This window comes from Trachypithecus francoisi, unplaced genomic scaffold, assembly GCF_009764315.1.
Source record: "Trachypithecus francoisi isolate TF-2019V2 unplaced genomic scaffold, Tfra_2.0 Lachesis_group5, whole genome shotgun sequence".
In the NCBI taxonomy this organism is placed as follows: domain Eukaryota; kingdom Metazoa; phylum Chordata; class Mammalia; order Primates; family Cercopithecidae; genus Trachypithecus; species Trachypithecus francoisi.
Window position 1 is genome coordinate 57,581,675 of NW_022681470.1, and position 23,014 is coordinate 57,604,688.

At 36.6% G+C, this 23,014-nt stretch overlaps 1 protein-coding gene across 4 annotated transcripts in view; it reads left to right on the forward strand.

Moving 5' to 3' along the window:
* The window catches only part of CAMSAP2 (calmodulin regulated spectrin associated protein family member 2), a 120,896-nt gene that overhangs the window by 47,789 nt on the left and 50,093 nt on the right, over positions 1–23,014 (forward strand). For all 4 annotated transcript variants that reach the window (XM_033195820.1, XM_033195821.1, XM_033195823.1 and 1 more), the window contains exon 3: positions 22,749–22,910. In XM_033195820.1, coding sequence (XP_033051711.1) covers positions 22,749–22,910 — 162 coding nt within the window. The remainder of the gene's footprint in view (positions 1–22,748; positions 22,911–23,014) is intronic.

Sequence of the window (23,014 nt, forward strand, 5' to 3'; positions counted from 1 at the left end):
TATCTATAGAACCTGTAGTGATATCGCTTTTTTCTTTCCTGGTGTTATTACTATGTATGGAGGTTTATCAATTCTGTTAATCTTTTCTAAAAACCAGCTCTTCGTTTCAGTTTTTTAAACTAATTTTTGCTTGTTTTCTGTTTCATTGATTTCTGCTCTTTATTATTTCTTTTCTTTTTCTTATTTTGGCTTTTTAAAAAAATCTAGCTTCTTAAGATGTACTCTTAGGTCATTAATTTTAAAGCTTTCTTCTTTTCTGATATAAGCACTTAAAGCCATAAATTGTTTTCTTTTCTTTTCTTTATTTTTTTGAGATGGAGTCTTGCTCTGTCTCCCAGGCTGGAGTGGAGTGGCTCAATCATAGCTCACCGCAGCCTCCACCTCCCAAGTTCAAGTGTTTCTCCTGCCTCAGCCTCCTGAGTAGCTAGAATTATAGGTACCCACCACCATGCCCGGTTAATGTTGTATTTTTAGTAGAGACGAGGTTTTGCCATGTTGGCCAGGCGATTCTCAAACTCGACCTCAGGTGATCCGCCCACCTCGACCTTTTAAAGTGCTGGGATTACAGGCATGAGCCACTGCACCCAGCCTAAGCAACAGATTTTCAATGTAGATGAAATAGCCTTCCTTTAGAAGAAGATGCCATGTAGGACTTTCATAGCTAGAGAGGAGAAGTCAGTGACTGGCTTCAGTGCTTCAAAGGACAGGTTGACTGTTTTGTTATGGGATATGTGGGCTAATGTAGTTGTGAGTTTAGATTGAAGCCAATACTTGTTTGCCATTCTGAAAATCCTAGGGAACTCTATGCTACATTGACTCTGCCTGTGCTCTATAAGTAGAACAACAAAGCCTGGATGACAGCACATCTGTTTATAGCATGGTTTACTGGATATTTTAAGCCCATTGTTGAGACCTACTCAGGGAAAAAAAAAAAAGATTCCTTTCAAAATATTACTGCTCATTGACAATGCTCCTGGTCACCCGAGAGCTGTGATGGAGGGGGACAAGGCCATGAATGTTTTCATGCCTGCTAATGTAGCTTCTGTTCTGCGGCCCATGGATCAGGAAATAATTTTGAGTTTCAAGTCTTTTTATTTAAGAAATAACATTTTCTAAGTATGTATCTGCTGTAGAGAGTGATTCCTCTGTTGGATCTGGGCAAAGTAAATTTAAAACCTTCTGAGAAGGATTTACCATTCTAGATGCCATTCATGATTCGTGCGAGGAGATCAAAATATCAACATGAACAGGAGTTGGGAAGAAGTTGATTGCAACTTTCAGGGATGACTTTAAGGGCTTCAGTACTTCAGTGGCAGAAGTGTCTACAGATGTGGTGGAAATAGGAAGAGAACTATAAGTGGAAGTGAAGCCTGAAGATAGGACTGAATTGCTGTAATGTTATTATCAAACTTGAATAGATGAGCGAAGTGGTTTCTTGAGATGGATATATTCCTGGTGGGGATGCTGTGAACATTGTTGAAATGACAACAAACAATGGATTTAGAATGTTATATATCAAGTTAGTTGGTGAAGCAGCAGCAGAGTTTGGTAGGACTGATTCCACATTTGAAAGAAGTTCTATTGTGGGTAAAGTGCTATCAAACAGTATCACATATTATAGAGAAATTTTTGGTGAAAGAAGAGCCAATCAGCACAGCAAGTTTTGTTGTATTATCTTAAGAAATTGCCACAGTCATCCCATCCTTCAGCAGTCACCACTCTGATCGATCAACATGGAATCAAGACCCTCTACCAGCAAAAATATTGCATTTCATTGAAGGCTTGGGTGATTGTTAGCATTTTTTAGCAATATAATATTTTTAAGTTAGGTTCATTGGTTTTTTTAGACATAATGATATTGCACTCTTAATAGATTATAGTATAAGTGTAACTTTTACATGCCTGGCAATATTTAAAAAATTGTGTGACTCGGTTTATTATGCTACTTGCTTTATTGCAGTGGAATGGGATGGAACCTGCAGTATATCCAAAGTATTCCTGTAGTTGGAATCATAAAGAATGTAGCCTTTTCACATTGGCTTCTTTTATTTAATAATGTGCATTTAAGTTTCCTCCTATGTATTTTTATGACTTGATTGCTCACATCTTTTTAGCACTGAGTAATATTTTGTTGTCTGAATGTGCTACAATTTTAAAAATTCGTATATCAACTGAAGAATATCTTGGTTGCTTCCAAGTTTTGGTAGTTATGAATAAGGCTTACATAATCATCTGTGTTTAGGTTTTTATGTGGACGTAAGTTTTCAATTCCTATAGGTATATACCATGGAGTGTGATTGCTGGATCACAGAGTAATAATATGTTTAGTTTTGTAAGAAACCACCAAACTCTCTTCCAAAGTGGCTGTATCATTTTGGATTCCCACTAGCAGTGAATGAAAGTTCCTGTTGTTCCACAGGAACTTTCCAGTGCAGTATTTGGTGTTGTCGGTGTTGTGGATTTGAACATTCTAATAGGTTTTAATTTTCATTTCCCTGATAATATATGAGTTAGAACTAACTTTCTTTCTTTCTTTCTTTTTTCTTTTTCTTTCTTTCTCTTTCTTTCTTTCTTTCTGTCTTTCTCTTTTTTTCTTTCTTTCCTTCTTTCCGTCTTTCTTTTCTTTTCTTCTTTCTGTCTTTTCTTTGCTTTTCTTTCTTTCTGCCTTATTCTTTTCTTTCTCTCTCTCTCTCTTTCTTTCTCTCTTTCTTTCTCTTTTTCTTTCTTTCTTTCTCTCTTTCTCTCTTTCTCTCTCTCTATCTTTCTCTCTTTCTCTCTCTCTCTCTTTCTCTCTTTCTCTCTTTTCTTTCTTTCTTGACAGAGTCTCACCCTGTTGCCCAGGCTGTAGTACAATGGCACAATCTCAGCTCACTGCAACCTCCACCTCCCAGGTTCAAGCGATTCTCTTGCCTCAGCTACTTGAGTAGCTGGGATTACAGGTGCCTGCCACCATGCCTAGCTGATTTATATATATTTTTAAGTAGAGATGGAGTTTCACTATGTTGGCCAGGCTGTCCTTGAACTCTCGACCTCAGGTGATCTGCCCGCTTCAGCCTCCCAAAGTGCTGGAAATACAGTTGTAAGCCACTGCACTGGGCCAGAACATCTTTTCATATGCTTACTTGCCATCTTTATATCTTCTTTGGTGAGGTGTTTGTTAAGGTTGTTGACCTATTTTTTAATTGGGTTGTTTTCTTATTGAGTTTTAAGAGTTTTTTGTATGTTTTGGGTGACAGTCCTTCATCAGAGATGTCTTTTGCAATTGTTTTCTCCCAGTCTGTGGCTTATGTTTTCATTCTCTTGACACCCTTTAGTGGTACAAAATTTTTTATTTTAATAAAGTCCAGCTTATCAGTTATTTTTTCATGGATTGTGCATTTGGTTTTGTATCTAAGAAGTCATTGCCAGACTCAATATTATCTAGATTTTCTTCTGTTATCTTCTAGAAGTTTTATAGTTTTGTTGTACATTTAGGTCTGTGATCCATTTTGAGTTAATTTTTATGAAGGCTGCAAAGTCTGTGTCTAGAGTAATTTTTTTTTTTTTTTTTGCATGTGGATGTCTGGTTGTTCTAGCACCATTTGTTAAAAAGATGGTCTTTCTCCAGTTCATTGCCTTATTTGCTTCTTTGTCAGAGATCAGTTGACTTGGTTAATGTGCGTCTATATCTGGGCTCTCTATTCTGTTCCAGTGATCTATGTGTTCTTTTGCCAGTACCACACTGTCTTGATTACTGAATCTCTGTAGTGAGCTTTGAGGGTGGGTAGCATCAGTCCTCTAACTTTATTCTTCTTCTTCAATATTATTTGCTATTCTAGGTCTTTTGCCTCTCCATGTAAACTTCAGATCAATTCATTAATATCTACAAAATAACCTACTGGAATTTTTATTGGGATTGCGTTGAATCTGTAGATCAAGTTGGGAAAAACTGATATTTTGATGATATTGAGTCTTTTTATCCATGAACATGGAATCTCTCTCCATTTATTTAGTTGTTTCATTTTGTTAATCAGTTTTATAGTTTTCCTCACATAGATCTTATGCAGTTTTTTAGATTTATACTTAGTATTTATAATTTGGGGGTGCTAATGAAAATGGTATTTTTTTTTTTTTTTTTTTTGAGACGGAGTCTCGCTCTGTCACCCGGGCTGGAGTGCAGTGGCCGGATCTCAGCTCACTGCAAGCTCCGCCTCCCGGGTTTACGCCATTCTCCTGGCTCAGCCTCCGGAGTGGCTGGGACTACAGGCGCCCGCCACTTCGCCCAGCTAGTTCTTTGTATTTTTTAGTAGAGACGGGGTTTCACCGTGTTAGCCAGGATGGTCTCAATCTCCTGACCTCGTGATCCGCCCGTCTCGGCCTCCCAAAGTGCTGGGATTACAGGCTTGAGCCACCGCGCCCGGCCGGTATTTTGTTTTTAATTTCAAATACCACTTGTTTGTTGTTGGTATATAGGAATGTGATTGGCTTTTGTATGTTAACTGCAACCTTGCTATAATATGGTGGTAAGGTATGGGGGAGAGGAGAAGCATTCTATAGTCCTATAATTAGGTCTCAGTCTTTAGTGAGCCTATGCCTCTGGACTGTGGACTTCATAAATGTTTCTCAGGTTTTTTTCTCCCCCTTTAGGTGGGACAGGAAGGCTAGAGGGGACAGGATTTGAATGTTTCCCTCTGCCAGGTCAGTTAGGCTTTGATAGTACCTTAACAGGGTAAGCTCTGGTTTAACCTAGTTTATTCTGAGGGCAGGCCTTATTAAGAAGAATGGAATGCTCTAGTATATTTTGAAATTCTCTCTCCCCTCCCACTGGAACCTTGGGGCAGCAGGGTTGGGGGAGGGGTAGGCGACAGTTTCTGATATTTATTGTGAGAACCTGTTCAAGCTAGAGCCTGGTTGAGCTCTTGAAGGTAAAGCCCCCTATAACTTGATCCCCTTGGAGTTTTAACTCTCAGACTTGTTTACTCTGAACCTGTAGCAATTCATCAGTTACAGTTCAGTTTTCCTTCTTCAGCACTGGTTCCCCTGGCTGTTTCTGTTTGTGAGTCTTTACTCTGGTAAGCTGTGACTTCTCTTTGCCTGTCTGTCTCTCCATCCTTTGGGCCAGTGGTTTCCCCTGTGTTCTCACCTCTCTTTCAGATCTACTTGGAATTGTTGATACTTCATTCTGTTCAGTTTTGTGCTTGTTGTTAAAATAGAGTGCAGACCAGAAATTAAAGTCTTCCTTCTTTTACATTTTTTTGTAGTGCACATTTGCTGATGACATCTTTAGATCAATAAACATTGAGAAAGGTTATCTTTATTTTACCTCCTTTTTTTGAGATGGAGTTTCACTCTTGTTGCCCAGGCCGAAGTGCAATGGCACCGTCTTGGCTCCCTATAACCTCTGCCTCCCAGGTTCAAGGGATTCTCCAGCCTCAGCTTCCCGAATAGCTGAGATTACAGGCACACATGCACCACCATGCCTGGCTAATTTTTGCATTTTTAGTAGGGATGGGGTTTCACCATGTTGGTCAGGCTGGTCATGAACCCCTGACCTCAGGTGATCCACCTGCCTCAGCCTCCCAAAGTTCTGGGATTACAGGCGTGAGCCACCACACCCAGCCTTTACCTCCATTTTTGTAGGATATTTTTGCTGGGTAAGATGCATTCTGTGTCTTCTGGTTTGCATTGTTTCTGAGAGAAGTCAGATGTTATCAGTGTTCCTCTGTATGTAATGTGTAATTTGATTTTCTTCAGCTGCTTTTAAGCTTTCTTTCTTTCTTTTGGAATTTGGTTATGGCGTGCCTTAATGGATTTTTCTTTGTATTTACCCTGTTGGGGATTTTTAAAGCTACTCATATCTGTGAGTTTATAGCTTTCATCAAAATTGGAAAAATTTCAGCCATTATTTCTCTGAATATTATCTCCCACCATGTTTTTTAAACTCCATTTATATAACTGCTTGCTGTTGTCCCACACACAGGTCACTGATGAGGCTCTGAGGCTCTGTTCATTTTTTTTAAGGCTTTTTTTCTTTTTATGCTTTAGTTGGATAGCTTGAGATATCACTGGAAGTTGAAAACAGGAAAATCTGTTATATTAACAGTCTTATTCCTGTGGTCCCTTTCAAAGATGTATTCTGTTGCAGTTAGTGCCTGTGGTCACTACTGTTTTCCTTTAAGACCCTCTTAGAGATTTACTTTTTGTGTGAGCTAGATATGTTAAAAATTAAATTAATACTCAGTAAGGCCAATATGGTAAAGCCCTGTCACAACTAAAAATACAAAAATTAGCCGGATGTGGTGGCACGTGCCTGTAATCTTAGTTACTCAGGAGGCTGAGGCAGGAGAACCGCTTGAACCCAGGAGGCAGAGGTTGCAGTGAGCCAAGAACATGCCATTGCACTCCACCCTGAATGACAAAGCAAGACCCTGTCTCCAAAAAAAAAAAAAAACTGACCCAATATAATTTTTTTTATTTATGCCACATGACCTGAGTTCCTCTTTTTAAGAATATGAACTTTAATTTCCTTAGAACTTTAAACATTCATAAGAAAGGTAGGTTAAATTGGGAAACTTAGGCCTCCCATGATAGTAAAAGATTTAATACTTCAATTTAATATGTTTGGTAATCCTAAAAACATTAACGAGATAATTTTGTTGAATGTTCAGTGTGTATGTCAAGCTGATGTATTTACATTTACAAAAGTGTTTATATTTAATAATCTGAAACAATTGTCATCTTAAGTAGTTTACTGGAATACTACTCAGCAATAAAAAGAAATGAACTATTGATACATACATATAAGAGCTTATATGAATATACATAGAGATGCTAAGTTTAAAAAAGCCAATCCCAGCCAGGCATGGTGGCTCAAGCCTGTAATCCCAGCATTTTGGGAGGCCGATCAGGAGTTCAAGACCAGCCTGGACAACATAGTGAAACCCTGTCTCTACTAAAACTACAAAAATTAGCCAGGTGCAGTGGCGGGCGCCTGTACTCCCAGCTACTTGGGAAACTGAGGGAGGAGAATTGCTTGAACTCGGGAGGAGGAGGTTGCAGTGAGCCAAGATTGTGGCACTGCACTCCAGCCTGGGTGACAAAGCAAGAGACTCCGTCTTGGGGGGGAAAAAAAGTCCCCAAAAGTTACATACTGTATAAATCCTGTTTATATAAACATTCTTGAAATAATAACATTATAGAAATGGAAAACAGATTAGTGATTGCCAGGGGTTGGGGAGAAGTAGGTGTGACTGGGAAAGGGCAACATGAAGGATCCTGTGTTGTAGTGTTTTGTGGCTTAATTGTATCCATATCAGTATCCTCCTTGTGATATTGTACTATTGTTTTGCAAGGTGTTACCATTGGAGGAAACTGGGTATATGGTAAGTGGGATGTTTCTGTATTCTTTCTCACAGTTGTGTGTGAACCTACAATGAGCTAAAAATAAAAAGTTTAATAAAAAGATGTATGAGGAATGAATTTTTAAGATAAAAGAAAATGCTATCATTTGGAGCAGAAATGGTTTCAGTGTCATTTCTCACTGGTAGTGAGAAAGTATGGAGTGATCGAGTACATTATGCCTGTAGTGGGACAGACCTGTATTGAAACCCCAATAGTTATCAGCTGTTTGACTTTATAACAGTTCTAAAACTCTCTGAGCTTCAGTTTTTCTCATCTGTAGTAAGCAATGATAATATTGTCTCCCTTATAAATAGGTGTGAGGATTAAATACAATAGTGGCTGTGAAGTATCTAATGTGGTGCTTGAGCTATAAGAAAGATCAGTAAATGTTAGCAATCGTCGTTGATTTTTATTGCCCTACTTCTATTTCTAGGGTGTTTTTTTAAATGGATATGAGTATATATGTTAGTTAAAATAACATGTATAACTGAGTTACTAGGAAAAATGCTTACTTATATATGGGAAAACAAAATGGTAACAACTAAAAGAAATGCAATTATTTTTCACTTTAGATCGTAAAATTTCTTAAGAGTGGATTTGATTTCGGAAGGGTTGCTACAAAGAAATCTGCCTTGTTTGGATATTACTGATGGTAGGACAGTATTTTAAGCTTAAAACACTTGCATCCTGTTGCTCTGCATATTTATGGTATAATTAAAGTGGCTTATATTTGCCTTGAAAACCCACTTGAAGGCATTTTATTCTTAAGGCATTTTTTCTTGATTTTCATCTTTTATTTATTTCTGGCTTATTGATCCCTCTTCAGTTTCTGTAACTAATTGTAGCAACTGGACTTGCAAACATTGTTTAATTAGCACTACATTAAGGTTGTATACTTTCTTATACCCACCTCGTGACGTGTTTATTAAACAAACAAACATTTTGAAGTGCATTCTTTATGAGGTAAGGCTTGGGAGGAAAGCCACCCACAATTAACCTAGGAATTAAAAAGGTAAGCAGAAACAACTTATTCTGTGGATGCAGGAACAGCTCCTTTTTAACCCAGATATTACCCAAAGCTTACTTGTAAACATCGTTTTGTGGGACAAGAATATTGAGATCTGTAAATTCATCTCCAGACGTTAGCTGACTTAGCTATAACATATATAATGATGCATGTATAAGATGTGCTTACTGATTTCTGTGGAAAAAAATACGAGCTTTGTTTGCTTCTAGATTGTATTTTCTTCTATTCTTAATTTTGCCAAAAGTTTAAAAACTAAGATAAGAAACATTTTGCCCTTGACCCTTGAACAACATACCCACTTTATAGACAGTTTTTTCAGTAAGTACAATAGACCCTGCAAATCAACGAGTTTGGCGTAACCAAATATGACATAACCAAATATTCCAGACTCTCTTCTTTCCCTATCTCTGACCTGGAACCAGCCATTTTCTGTGAAGCCTTGGGTTTATATATATATATATATTTTTTTTATTATTATTATACTTTAAGTTCTAGGGTACATGTGCATAACTTGCAGGTTTGTTACATATGTATACTTGTGCCATGTTGGTGTGCTGCACCCATCAACTCGTCAGCACCCATCAACTCGTCATTTACATCAGCCTTGGGTTTATATTAATGGGGAATGTTATTTAGAAACCATGATCTGGGGATAGATGCATTTATTGTTGCTGCTTTGGTGTTACTGCTAGGTCCTTAACTCATGACAGTGCCAGGAGAAATATGTAATCATGAGTTCTTACTTGTATCCCCGTAGGATTCTTCCATATTTGAATCTTAAAATGAGCATCTGCCACAGGGCCCCTTCCCAGAGGTATACATTCCCAGCACAGTGCAGTTCTTGGGTAGGGTCAAGTTGTATTGCCACCTGTGCCTGCCTTAATCTGGCTCTGCTGGCTGAGATCCATGTCTATCTGGATTCACCAGCAGCATTCACCATCCATGCTCTAATTAGAGTCCCATCTACATTTCCACATTGTAGTTTTGTGTATTTTTCAGTATGTATTGTGCAACCCCCAGCCATGTTGATCAGTCTGCTTGGGCAGTCCTCATTGCCTCCTGGTTATAAAGTTGTGTGGCTTCTGAGTGATTGATCCTAACCCTATTCTTGACATAAACCTTGTTATATTTAGAGTATGAAATGCATTGTACTATTATTGTCACTCCATTTTATAGTTGAGGTATTGAAGCACAGAGAAATTAAGGAATTTGCCAAAGATCACCTAGTTAGTAAGTGGCAGAGTTGGGATTAAACCTAGGTACTTTGCTTAAATGGTCTTTGCTAACCTATGCTGCTAGACTATAGGATTTATGTGGGGAAGTAGTAGAAGACTGGAAAAGAGTGGTTATTTTAAGATCTTGAAGAATTTTAATATTATTTTAATAATTTTGGACTTGTTGGGTAGGCCCTGGAAAGTCAATGAAGGCTTTTGACTGTAGAGTGATGTGATTGGCAATGTCCTGTAGAAAGGTTAATCACTTGTAGCTGAGAAGGACTGTGAAAGCAAGATTCCTGATAGTATGCTATTCTTGGGCCCCTCTCTAGAGATCTAATGAGTCAGTCTCTAAGGTTTGAGACCAGGAAATTTATGATCTTTTTGATGATCATCCATATTTGGAACGACTGCTCTAAACTGTTTCCTTTGTTTACTATATACATTTGACTACTAGTATGCCATTCCTGTATGTGTCCATCTAGTAGAGCCACATTTAAGTGCCCTTAATTTGCCATTTGAAGCTACATATAGTCCAGAGGAAGTCGATGAATCTGCTCAGGAGACATATCTTTCATCAGTTGGTGTCTTGCATTTTAATAGATATTTGGACTGTACTCTTTCTTGTTTATATTAAATTTGCAATAAAGCTTAATATCAGCTTGTTTTAACATTATCTTGGGAACACTTCTTCATTGGGTAGTGTGATGATTAAATTCACCGAATGTAAATGACAAGATGTAAACCAGATGCTCATCTACTTGTATGTAAACAGATAAAAGAGAACTCTCAACTACTTCCTTGTCTGTAATATTTGCTTCCTCAAAAATTTGGGCAGAATTAATAGCAGCTAAATCAGTATCATTGTGCTGATAGTCGCATGCTAGTCATACTTTTTTGACTTGCTCTGTATACTTCATTGACATATCTAAACAGGGAGGTCCAAATAAAATAAAAATAGCAGTTTTGTACGATCAGTTGTTTAAGCATATGTCATATTGTTAAGATTTTTGAAACTCTTCAGAGAGGTATTTTGAATCTCATGAAAGTCACCCCTCTTGCCAGGGCTGCCACATGGATAGTTCCACCTGGGTATAGCAGAGCAGCTGTGACACCTTTGGTCCTGAGTATGTTTCATACAGATTGGCTATAACAGCAGTATGTCTGGAACAACAGTGCCATAATCCTCTTGTAGGTTACTACTTAAATATTTGCTGTTCAGTGTTTATTCCTGACCTGTGTTTTTAAAAAATCAATTGACCATAGACACATAGGTTTATTTCTGGACTCTCAGTTCCATTGATCTCTGTTTTTATACCAGTACCATATTGTCTTGATTATTGTTGCTTTGTAGTAAGTTTTAAAATCAGGAAGTATAAGTCCTCCTACTTTGTTCCCTTTCAAGATTACGTTGGCTATTGTGAGACCGTTGAGTTTTAATATGAATTTTAGGATCAGTTTGTCAGTTTCTATAAAGAAGCTACGTGGGATTCTGACAGAGATCACATTACTTTGTATACCAATTTAGGAAAGTATTGCCATCCTGGGAGTATCTAGTCATCCATCCATCACTATGGGATGTCTTTCTGTTTATCTTTAATTTGTTTCAACAATGTTTTGTAGTTTTCAGAGCATAAGTTCTACCCTTCTTTTAAATGTATTGCAAAGTATTTTATTCTTTTTGGTGCTATCGTAAATGGAATTGTTTTCTTAATTTCATTTGCAGATTGTTGATTGTGAATATATGTGTTTAGAAATGTAATTTCTTATTGTATATTGATCTTGTATCCTACAACCTTAGTGAACTCTTTTACTGGTTCTAATTGTTTTAGAGGATTCCTTAGGATTTTTTATACGTAAGATCATGTCATTGTAAATAGAGATAAGTTAACTTCTTTCTTTCTGGTCTGGATGCCATGTCAGATATTTTTTCATTACTGCAATTTAAGCAGTATTATTATTTTACCAGAAAAAAATTTCCTCTCAATATGTGGTTTTATAAAGGTTTCTAGATTCTTTGGATTTTTAGTATATACTCAGTTCTGCTGTAATGTAATATATATGTTCCTTAAATCACTGTACTATGGAAAATTGTGCAATAAATACCATAGGACTTATGAGAAAAGCTGGTAAGAGCCAGTGTTATGTTGTTTTAAAATGATAGGAATCTAATAAAAATGGTGGTGTAATTTTACATGTGTTAATGTTTAAAATATACATACATACTGTTATATGTATGGCACTTCACTTTGAAAAAAGCCTCAAGTTTCCTTGTGGAAGCAGCATTAAAATGGTCGCAGCACATGAGTTATTGTGAAGTGTCCTGTCTGAAATAGGACAGAAAGTGATAACACCAGAGAAAGTTATAATACCATATGAGGAAGATGAGGGTATAGTTCCTATTACACGTGGTGAACCGAAGGAAGTGGTAGGTGTCTGAGATGTGTGTGCGTATATGTATTCCTACATGTCTCAGTACAGCTGTGTGTGATTTTTTGCATTCACCTAGTATTTCTGGTGAACAAAGCTGTGCATAAACAAACTGCAATTCAGATTGTTCCCTAATATACCAGTTGCATGGAAACAAATGTGTGTTTTTAAAACGGAAGTAACTGTATTTTTGTCAAATATTTACTCCTCTAATTGCAAAATGAAAGCCAACCTAATTCAATTTGCAGAAATTTGCTTTATACAGAATTTATCCAAAAAAATCCCTATACTACTAAGAGGCAAGAACATTGTAAAATATCTGAAGGTTATTTATTTTTTAATTATACTTTAAGTTCTGGGATACATGTGCAGAATGTGCAGGTTTGTTACATAGGTATACATGTGCCATGGTGGTTTGCTGCACCCATCTACCCGTCATCTACATTAGGTATTTCTCCTAATGCTATTCCTCCCCTAACCCCCTACCTGCTGACAGGCCCCAGTGTGTGATGTTCCACTCCCTGTGTCCATGTGTTCTCATTGTTCAGCTCCCACTTATGAGCGAGAACATGCAGTGTTTGGTTTTCTGTTCCTATGTTAGTTTGTTGAGAATAGTTTCCAGCTTCATCCACATCCCTGCAAAGGACATGAACTCATCCTTTTTTATGGCTGCATAGTATTCCACAGTATATATGTGCCACATTTTCTTTATCCAGTCTACCATTGATAGGCATTTGGGTTGGTTCCAAGTCTTTGCTATTGTAAATAGTGCTGCAGTAAACATACGTGTGTATGTGTCTTTATAGTAGAATGATTTATAATCCTTTGGGTATATACACAGTAATGGAATTGCTGGGTCAAGTGGTATTTCTAATTCTAGATCCTTGAGGAATCACCATACTGTCTTCCATAATGGTTGAATTAATTTACATTCCCACCAACAGTGTAAAAGCATTCCTATTTCTTCACATCCTATCCAGCATCTGTTGTTTCCTGACTTTTTAATGATTGCCATTGCGACTGGCTTGAGATGGTATCTCATTGTGGTTTTGATTTGCATTTCTCTAATGACCAGTGATGATGAGCTTTTTTTCATGTTTGTTGGCTGCATAAATGTCTTCTTTTGAGAAGTGTCTATTCATATCCTTTGCCCACTTTTTGATGGGGTTGTTTGTTTTTTTTTGTAAATTCGTTTAAGTTCCTTGTAGATTCTGGATATTATCCCTTTGTCAGATGGATAGATTGCAGAAATTTTCTCCCATTCTGAAGGTTGCTTGTTCACTCTGATGATAGTTTCTTTTGCTGTGCAGAAGCTCTTTAGTTTAATTAGATCTCATTTGTCAATTTTGGCTTTTGTTGCCATTGCATTTGGTGTTTTAGTCATGAAGTCTTTGCCCATGCCTATGTCCTGAATGGTATTGCCTAGGTTTTCTTCTAGAGTTTTTATGGTTTTAGGTCTTATGTTTAAGTCTTTAATCCATATCGAGTTAATTTTGTATAAGGTGTAAAGAAGGGATCCAGTTTCAGTTTTCTGCATATGGCTAACCAGTTTTCCCAGCACCATTTATTAAATAGGGAGTCCTTTCCCCATTGCTTGTTTTTGTCAGGTTTGTCAAAGATCAGATGGTTGTAGATGTGTGGCATTATTTCTGAGGCCTCTGTTCTGTTCCATTGGTCTATATATCTATTTTGGTTACTGTAGCCTTGTAGTATAGTTTGAAGTTAGGTAGTGTATTGCGTCGAGCTTTGTTCTTTTTGCTTAGGATTGTCTTGGCTGTATGGGCTCTTTTTTGGTTCCATATGAAATTTAAAATAGTTTTTTCCAATTCTATGAAGAAAGTCAATGGTAGCTTGATGGGGATAGCATTGAATCTATAACTTACTTTGGGCAGTATGGCCATTTTCATGATATTGATTCTTCCCATCCATGAGCATGGAATGTTTTTCCATTTGTTTGTGTCCTCTCTTATTTCCTTGAGCAGTGGTTTGCAGTTCTCCTTGAAGAGGTCCTTTATATCCCTTATAAGTTGTATTCCTAGGTATTTTATTCTCTTTGTAGCAATTGTGAATGGGAGTTCACTCATGGTTTGGCTCTCTGTCTTTTATTGTGGTGTATAGGAATGCTTGTGATTTGTGCACATTGATTTTGTGTAATGAGACTTTGCTGAAGTTGCTCATCAGCTTAAGGTGATGTTGGGCTGAGACAGTGGGGTTTTCTAAATATACAGTCATGTCATCTGCAAACAGAGACAATTTGACTTCCTCTCTTCCTATTTGAATACGCTTTATTTCTTTCTCTTGCCTGATTGTCCTGGCCAAAACTTCCAATACTATGTTGAATAGGAGTGGTGAGAGAGGGCATCCTTGTCATGTGCCGGTTTTCAAAGGGAATGCTTCCATCTTTTGCCCATTCAGTATGGTATTGGCTGTGGGTTTGTCATAAATAGCTCTTATTATTTTGAGATATCTTTCATCAATACCTAGTTTATTGAGAGTTTTTAGCATGAAGGGATGTTGAATTTTATCAAAGGCCTATTCTGCATCTATTGAGATAATCAGGTGGTTTTTGTCATTGGTTTTGTTTATGTGTTGGATTACGTTTATTGATTTGCCTGTTTTGAACCAGCCTTGCATCCCAGGGATGAAGCCAACTTGATCGTGGTGGATAAGCTTTTTGATGTGCTGCTGGATTTAGTTTGCCAGTATTTTATTGAGGATTTTCGCATTGATGTTCATCAGGGATATTGGTCTGAAATTTTTTGTGTGTGTGTCTCTGCCAGATTTTGGTATCAGGATGATGCTGGCCTCTTAAAAAGAGTTAGGGAGAAGTCCCTCTTTTTCTATTGTTTGAAATAGTTTCAGAAGGAATGGGACCAGCTCCTCTTTGTACCTCTGGTAGAATTTGGCTGTGAATCCATCTAGTCTCGGGCTTTTTTTTTGGTTGGTAGGCTATTAATTACTGCCTCAATTTCAGAACTTGTTATTGGCCTGTTCAGGGATTTGACTTCTTCCTGGTTTAGTCTTGGGAGGGGGTATGTGTCCAGGAATTTATCCGTGTCTTCTAGATTTTCTAGATTATTTGCATAGAGGTGTTTATAGTATTAGCTGATGGTAGTTTGTATTTCTGTGGGATCAGGGTGATATCCCCTTTATCATTTTTTATTGTGTCTATTTGATTCTTCTCTCTTTTCTTCTTTTTTAGTCTGGCTAGCAGTCTATCTATTTTGTTAATCTTTTCAAAAAAACTAGCTCCTGGATTCATTGATTTTTTTTTAAGGCTTTTTCATGTCTCTTTCTCCTTCAGTTCTGCTCTGATCTTAGTTATTTCTTGCCTTCTGCTAGCTTTTGAATTTGTTTGCTCTTGCTTCTCTAGTTCTTTTAATTTTGATGTTAGGATGTCGATTTTGGTTTTTTCCTTCTTTCTCCAGTGGGCATTTAGTGCTATAAATTTTCCTCTAAACACTGCTTTAGCTGTGTCCCAGAGATTCTGGTACATGTGTCTTTGTTCTCATTAGTTTCAAAGAACTTACTTATTTCTGCCTTAATTTGTTATTTACCCAGTAGTCATTTAGGAGCAGGTTCAGTTTCCAGTTGTGTGGTTTTGAGTGCGTTTTTTAATCCTGAGTCCTAATTTGATTGCACTGTGGTCTGAGAGACTGTTTGTTATGATTTCCATTCTTCTGCATTTGCTGAGGAGTGTTTCACTTCCAATTATGTGATCAATTTTCGAAAAAGTACGATGTGGTGCTGAGAAGACTATGTATTCTGTTAATTTGGGGTGGCGAGTTCTGAGATGTCTGTTAGGTCTGCTTGATCCAAACCTGAGTTGAAGTCCTAAATATCCTTGTTAATTTTCTATCTCGTTGATCTAATATTGATAGTGGGGTGTTAAAGTCTCCCACTATTATTGTGTGGGAGTCTAAGTCTCTTTGCAGGCCTGTAAGAACTTGCTTTATGAATCTGGGTGCTCCTGTATTGGGTGCATATATATTTAGGATAGTTAGCTCTTCTTGTTGCATTGATCCCTTTACCATTATGGAATGCCCTTCTTTGTCTTTTTTGATCTTTGTTGGTTTGACGTCTGTTTTATCAGAGACCAGGATTGCAACCTCTGCTTTTTTTTTTTGCTTTCCATTTGCTTGGTAAATCTTCCTCCATCCCTTTATTTTTACCCTGTGTGTGTCTTTGCACATAAGATGGGTCTCCCGAATACAGCACACCAGTGGGGCTTGACTCTATCCAATTTGTCAGTCCATGTCTTTTAATTGGGGCATTTAGCCTATGTACATTTAAGATTAATATTGTTATGTGTGAATTTTATCCTGTCATTATGATGCTATCTGGTTATTTTGCCTGTTACTTGATGCAGTTTCTTCATTGTGTCGATGGTCTTTACGATTTGGTATGTTTTTGCAGTGGTTGGTACTGGTTTTTCTTTTCTATATTTAGTGCTTCCTTCAGGAACTCTTGTAAGGCAGGCTGCGTGGTGACAAAAATCTCTCAGCATTTCTTGTCTGTAAAGGATTTTATTTCTCCTTCGCTTATGAACCTTAGTTTGACTGGAAATGAAATTCTGGGTTGAAAATTGTTTTCTTTAAGAATGTTGAGGCCGGGCATGGTGGCTCATGCCTGTAATTCCAGCACTTTGGGATGCCAAGATGGGCGGATCACAGGGTCGAGGGATCGAGATCATCTTGGCCAACATGGTGAAACCCCCTCTCTATTAAAAATACAAAAATTAGCTGGGTGTGGTGGTACACACCTGTAGTCCCAGCTACTTGGGAGGCTGAGGCAGGAGAATCTTTTGAACCCGGGAGGTGGAGGCTGCAGTGAGCTGAGATCGCGCCACTGCACCCCAACCTGGCGACAGAGCAAGACTCCATGTCAAAAAAAAATAGAATGTCAAATATTGTCCCCCACTCTCTTCTGGCTTGTAGGGTCCCCACATAGAGATCCACTGTTAACCTGATGAGCTTCCCTTTGTGAGTAACCTGACCTTTCTCTGTGGCTGAGCTTAACATTTTTTCCTTCATTTCAACCTTGGTGAATCTGATGATTATGTGTCTTGGGGTTGCACTTCTCGAGGAGTATCTTTCATGTATTTCACTGTATTCCATGAATTTGAATGTTAGCCTGTCTTGCTAGGTTAGGGAAGTTCTCCTGGATAATATCCTGAAGAGTGTTTTCCAACTTGGTTCCATTCTCCCCATCACTTTGAGATATACTGATCAAACGCAGTTTTGGTCTTTTCACATAGTCCTATATTTCTTGGAGACTTGCTTTGTTCCTTTTCATTGTTTTTTTCTCTAATCTTGTGTTCACGCTTTATTAAGTTGATCTTCAATCTCTGATATCCTTTCTAAAATATCTGAAGGTTATTAAGGTTTACACATCTAAATTATATTTAGATAAGTTACCCATAAGCTAAATGCTAAAGTCAGATGACAGTATCTAAGATGAAATCTTGAGTGTAGGTGGTATCTTTTTTTTTTTTATAATCTCTTTAACTCATCTTAGTACTTATTTATTTATTTGTTTGTTTGTTCTGGGAACCACAGTTGAGCTTTGAGAGGCAGGAGGACAGTGCTTGATGTGTTAGCAGCTAGTAACCCCTATTTTAACTGAGCTGAGGACAGTAGTAATACTATGCTGGCAAGAGCAAGATTTTTATCTCTGCAGCTTTATAGTACAACTGTCTTGGTTTAAAACTGGATTTTAACTAAATTCCTAAATTCTGTTTTAAACCAAGATAGTTCTGTATAAGAATGTCTTTGGATTGGAAGCCTTAGTTTTAGTTTATTCTTGAATTGTCAATATCAGAAGTTTAGAAATAGTAAAATTCAATGGCAGAGTAATAGTACATAATAACCAAAGATTTATTGTGAAATACTGGAGCCAACATGGAGGAATGGCAGGTATATGAGCTTTGACAATAGGTGGGACCGGGGTTTTGAATCCTAGTTCTAACTCTTACTAACTCTGTGACCAAATGTAGATACTCATCCTGAGATTTCCTCATTGATAAAATGACATATCACCTCAGTGGAGTTGCAAGTGGTATTTTGCTTTTATCTCCATGTAAATTAAAGATAAATGAAACTTATGAAAAAGTGTTTCTATAAATAAATGCTATGTAAACTATTTTCTAAATTGGAATAACTTTGAAAAACTATAGAGTATAATATGAATATGCTGTAGGTACCATTTTAGCAGAATAACTAATACCTCATGTTTGTGATTGATTTAAGTATTTATTTCCTTTTAAATACCTGTGGGAGTACTTGGGCATAGTAGGCACTCTAGCCACTTTATTAGTCCAAGAACTAAGCTCATTGCAGGATTTTTTTTAAAGTTCTGTGTCTAAATCTGATACAAGAATAGTAAAAGCCATGCAGTAGCAGAACTTTTATCTTAATTTATAGGCTAAAAAGCTTCTTATAACACTTAAAAGCTTTCCTTTCTTCAATAGATTTAACTGTCATTTCTAATATATAAATGTAATTTATTTTTGCTTAGACTCCACTGGTTGGAGATGATAAAAATATAACCCTTGTAACACAGATATAGAACCTAATGGTGGCCTTTGGATAATACTTCAGCTCTCACCCAGTAAAGTCCCTGGGATTCCACATTCCCCAAATCCTTTTCTTTTCATTGACATGCCAAGTAGCCCTCCTACTTTTTCTTCCATAACCAGTCTTCCTACTGCTGCTCTAAGATGTCATGCTATGCTCTGCCACCTGGTGGTCGCAATGTACACTGTTGTTTCTGTTGCTGCCGCAATTGCCTCTTACTACAACACTGAGAGTCAAGGTGTAAAGGTTGGGATTAAGTCTGCAGGTGTGATGTTCAGTGATACGGGCTCTGGAGCCAGATTTCTAAGTTTGAATGCCTACATCACTGCCTCCTTGCTGTGTAACCTTGGACAGGTTATACAGTTTTCTTGTCTGTAGGGTAATAGTGCTTACCTCACAGAGTTGTTTTATTCAATTAATACTAATGCTGAGAACTTTACATACTGAACACAATACATGACAGAAAACAGTAAAATGCCAAAGACAGTATGTGAAACATAACAGTGTTAGCTATTGCTATTATTCTGATCGGAATGCTTTAGGTAAGCAATTAAATGTGTATATTTTATTTGGAGCTATCATAGCTCCAAACTGATTTTAGCCTTGAGTTTATTTTTTAATGTTGATCTTTTCTAACTCCATTATGTATATACTTTGTTATACATAATTTTTAATTCTATCTCATATTGTAAAGTTAAGAAGTAAAAAAAAAAAAGAAAATCACACTAAAATAAGAGTTCTTAAAGTGAGTGAATATCATATGGAAATAACCATAGCACAATAGTGGAAGTTTTAGAAATTTGTTTTTTTAATTTAGGAAGTTAATCAGTGAAATGAACTTTGTTCTGAAAATGTACCCCAATTTTCAAAGTAAAGTATATATTTTATTTGTGTTTTTTACATACTGTAACAAGATAATTTCTAAGTTTTACTTTTATTCATTCATTTTCCCTTTCTGTTGTGTGTATGTGTGTGTGTTTGTGGTATTCAAACATTATTATGGTATGATGTTCCGTTTTTCTTGTTTCTGTTCTCTTTCCTTCCTTTTTCATATTTTTGTTTATATGTATGAAGAAGTATTATGGTGTGATACTCTGTTTTTTTCCACTCAATTTTATATTGTACACATTTCCCTTTTTGTTAAATAGTTTAATATATCATAAGTTACTCATTTTGGTTGGATATTGTTTTCTTTTTGTTGTATAATATTATAATGGTTATTTTTTGTTTATACAGCTTTTTTCTCCTCTCTCATGTGTTTGTAGAACAACTGCCAAAAGGAATCTTAAGAGTACATGAATGATTTTGTGGCTCTTGAAATATTTTCCTACATTTTAATCCAAAAGTGCCATGCTTTTTAATGCTATTAAACACAAATTTACTTTCACCCATAAAACATTGTCTAGGAACAAAAGTGAAAAAGACAGGATCCCTACTCTCTAGGGCTAGAGTATAACAGAGAGGATACATACAGATGAATGACTAAAAAGGCTGCAACATTCTGGGTGTGAAGGAAGAACTGGGATAGTTGGACAGTAGCAGTATGGAAAATACTTCTTAAAGGAGATTGAATATGAAAATATGGTTTTAATTTGAAATAATTATTGATGTTAATTTTTCTTTCTTGCATATTATGTTTGTCATTTCCGAAACACATTTTTTTGCTTTGCAACAAAGTGACTTAACTCCTGCCAACTGCATGATATGGTAGAAAGAGCACACAGGTTTGGATAAATTGCTTAATTGTCTAAACTTCAGTTTCTGCAAATATAAAACATAAATGATACTTCCTTTAGAGAGTTTTGAGGATTATAGAAAGTGTATTTTATCTATTATCTCCAGGCTTATTTCAAAAAATGTTTGAAATGAAAGAATTAATATACTAATACAGTATTTAGCACAGTATGTGGCACGTAAGTTAGACTTAGTAAGTAGGAGCCACTATTGGTTTTATGATTGCCAATGTTAAGCATTCTGCTTCTTACAAAGCATCAGCTTTCCTGTAGATACTGCTCAGTTTTCTAGAAGCTGAAACTGCCACCTTCTAAATGATCAGAATTCACTTCCTCAACCTCCAGAGTAAACCCAGCTCTTGAGTATAGTAACTAAAAAGCTAGCTTCTTTCCTTCGTTTCCTTTCTTCAGCCCCTGCTAACTGCCAGGTACCATTTTAGATGTAGGGAATAGGAAGATAACTGAAATAATGTCCTACACTGTCTACCTAGAGAAATAGAGTCAGAGGCAAGTGACTGTACACATGTCAGAGAAATCAGTGGTTCTCAACCCTGGCTGCTCATTAGCATCACCTGGGGAAGCTGTTTAAAAATACCAGTGCTGATGCCATACTTTAGATAATTTAGGAGTTAATGCAAGCAGAAACAGTATTCTGTAGGAATCTGTACTCATTGATAGGTTGAGTGAGTCATTTTGATTGGAAAGTGAACTGGAAAAATCTTCACAATTAGAGTAATATGCAAACCAACGACAAAACTTAGTCTATATTGTTAGGAGGACAACAAGCCAGGGCACAAAAACTTGAAAACTGATAGCAGATTGGAGAAGGAAATGGTAGATTATAAGGCTAGACTAACAAGTACAAACCAGCTAATAAGAAAGAAACTTTACCTCTGTTAAGGAGTTTAGACTTCATTATGTAGAAAATGAAGTAGACTTTATGAGAGAATGATATGATGCAATCTCTGATTTGGAAAAAACAGCTAGCCGCTAGTTCATAACATTGTCAAAAATAAATTCTAGATGGAATTAAAGTTATGGAAAAAATAGAGAATAGTATTTCTATATTTTGAGGTTGGAGAAGACCTTTATAAACATGTTATGAACTCCAAAATCATAAAGGAGAACATTGAAATTAACAGATTTTACCAAGTAAATATTTAAAACTCTACAACAAAAGGTACCCTAAAGTTGAAAGTTTGGAGACAAACTAGGAGAAGGTATTTGCTACCTCAGTGACAGAAGGTTAAAGTACCTAATGTATACTGAGCTCTTAAAAATCAATTAAGAATAGGCAAAAGATTGAACAGGTAGCTTTCCAAAGAAGAAATACAAATGGTTGCTAAAGCACATAAAAGGATGCTTATCTTCAGTAATAATCAGGATTGTAAAATCAAACAAGAGTGAGGTCTTTGAAACTTTCATGCTGATACAGAGTTTTAAAGTGAATAATATCTAATGCTGTCAAAAATGTGGAGAAACAGGCAGACTGATAACATTGTTGGTGGGAGATAAGTTGGTGTAACCTTTCTAGAGAGTATATCAAAACTTAAATTGTGGTTGCCCTTGGACCCAGTAGCCACAACTAAGAATTATCCCTGGAGAAATACAATGTTGTAACATTGTTTGTAATGCTAAACAGTGTAAATGTATACATATTTGATAGGCATTAAACTTTTTTGTAGGAATATATACCAGACTGAAGAAACTGGTGGAGGAGGGGCACTTGATATACTTCTGTCATGTTTGGGATTTTTTTTTTAGAACTTCCATAGAACTCTTGTGTGTGTGTGTGTCTGTCTGTCTGTCTGTCTATCCATCCATCTATCCCAAATCTTATCTATCTATGCCAAAGGCTAGAAGTCCTGTTCTGGATGAATTAGATGAGGAAGAAGTTGGGAGGCAGGAAAACCAGTTAAAGAATTTTTTGCCTTGTTCAGGTGTGAGAAATGTTTGGGTCTGAATTGGAACTGTGACAATCAGAATGAGAAAGAGGGAAGATTTGAAAGATAGAGAATCTATAAACTTGTACTATGTGGGTGGGAAGAATGAGGAAAGACCATCAAAGATGGTTCTGAAGTTGGTAAGTTATATTGCTGAGTAAGCAACTGTGACATTATTAAAAATAGGAAAAACAGGAAAAGAAGCATCTTTGGAGTAGAAGATAATGAGTATCTTAAATATAGATCCTCAATAAGTATTTGAACAATAAATTAGTTTGGTTCAGTTAGTTCACCTTTAGCATGTATAATTTATGCTTTCTTATTAAGGCTGGTCTTCTGTAGTTATTCTTCTGCTTGTTAGGAGATGTCATTAACATTTCAAAATATATAAAAAGCAATTTCTAAGTATAATTTTTAAACGGTTTGTTCTTGTTTTATATTTTCAGAGTGCACATTTGGCCATGATAGATACCCTCATGATGGCTTATACTGTAGAAATGGTCAGTATAGAAAAAGTAATTGCGTGTGCTCAGCAGTATTCAGCCTTTTTTCAAGCCACGGATCTGCCCTATGATATCGAGGACGCTGTCATGTACTGGATAAATAAGGTAGGATTATACTCACTTGAGTAAATTGCATCTCATAGCCAGAAAACGTGAAATTCTAAATTATACATTGCCACTTCATTACTCTTTTTGTTTCAAATCAGAGT